This window comes from Seriola lalandi, unplaced genomic scaffold (assembly GCF_002814215.2).
Source record: "Seriola lalandi dorsalis isolate HSWRI2012SDOR001 ecotype SW California unplaced genomic scaffold, Sedor1 jcf7180002008727, whole genome shotgun sequence".
NCBI lineage: Eukaryota > Metazoa > Chordata > Actinopteri > Carangiformes > Carangidae > Seriola > Seriola lalandi.
The window spans coordinates 1-975 of NW_019479380.1; the positions used below are offsets into that span (position 1 = coordinate 1).

Genomic DNA, 975 nt, shown 5'->3' on the forward strand with positions numbered 1-975 from the left:
TCTACAGGTTTAAGGACACAAGCAAAATAAAAGTAATGCGACTAGAAAAGAAAATTTTGTAAAAGAAAATTAAACAAATAAATAAATTAAAAAAAGAATGAGCTGGCTGAAAGCAGCTGGAAGAGCTCAAACACGCTCCAGCTTTTTATCAAAATTTTTACAATTTAACTGAATATTTTCAACTTGAACCATTAAAAAAAGGAGTTAAAACTACTTTAATAAACTGCAGGTGTAACTATGCTTTCAGGTTGCCCATGAACAGTAATCATTTACAAGTGGCTTTCATGTCGCTGTTATTCCTTCTGTCCTTACCCTCATGCCCTCAAACCGAGACAGGGCCCTCAGGGGCCGCAGGGCTCGCAGCGTCCTCAGAGATTTGATAGCGCTAAGCTCGGAGTAGCCCAGAGCGTTGGCTACGAGGCTGACCAGCGACACCTGGGAGAAGATAATGTCAGAAATGAGCAAGGCTCCTCTGCAGAGGTGGCACAGGTGTTTCAAGTGTTTGAAGAGGACGGTTCATTTGTAATTAATGATCCCTCTGAACATAGTTCAAGAGATAATAAAGTATTAATGGTGATTAAAAATGAATCAAAGAAGATTCTCTGAAGACTGTGAATGTCAGTGATTCAACATTGACTTAAGTGGAATCAGTGGTATAACTAAAACTAATGCAGTCTAATGCAACAGTCCTGAGATAAGTCCTACCTTCATGAAAGCTCAAAACAACAACAGCATCACAAAGAAGGAGAATCTGAAGCAGATCCCTGTTGCATGAATACATTCAACTATATACATACGTCTACAATGAGGAAGTCGAGCCAGCACCAGGCGTTGGTGAAGTACTTGACGAAGCCGTACGCCACCCACTTCAATAGCATTTCCAGAATGAACACGTAAGTGAAGACCTTGTCCGAGTACTCCAGCATTGTTTTGATGGTCCTCCGCTGCTCGATGTAAATGTCCTCGAACGCCTGC

The 975-nt window shown here is 41.2% G+C and overlaps 1 protein-coding gene across 1 annotated transcript; it reads right to left on the reverse strand.

The window, feature by feature from the left end:
• Positions 1-282: 282 nt before the first annotated feature.
• LOC111672630 (sodium channel protein type 3 subunit alpha-like) lies at positions 283-966 on the reverse strand. Its single transcript, XM_023430110.2, has 2 exons — positions 798-966; positions 283-435 (listed from the first exon to the last, which is right to left on the reverse strand). Exons 1-2 carry the CDS (start codon positions 924-926, stop codon positions 283-285), a joined length of 282 nt encoding a protein of 93 aa, XP_023285878.2. The 5' UTR covers positions 927-966.
• Between the last annotated feature and the right edge of the window lie 9 nt (positions 967-975).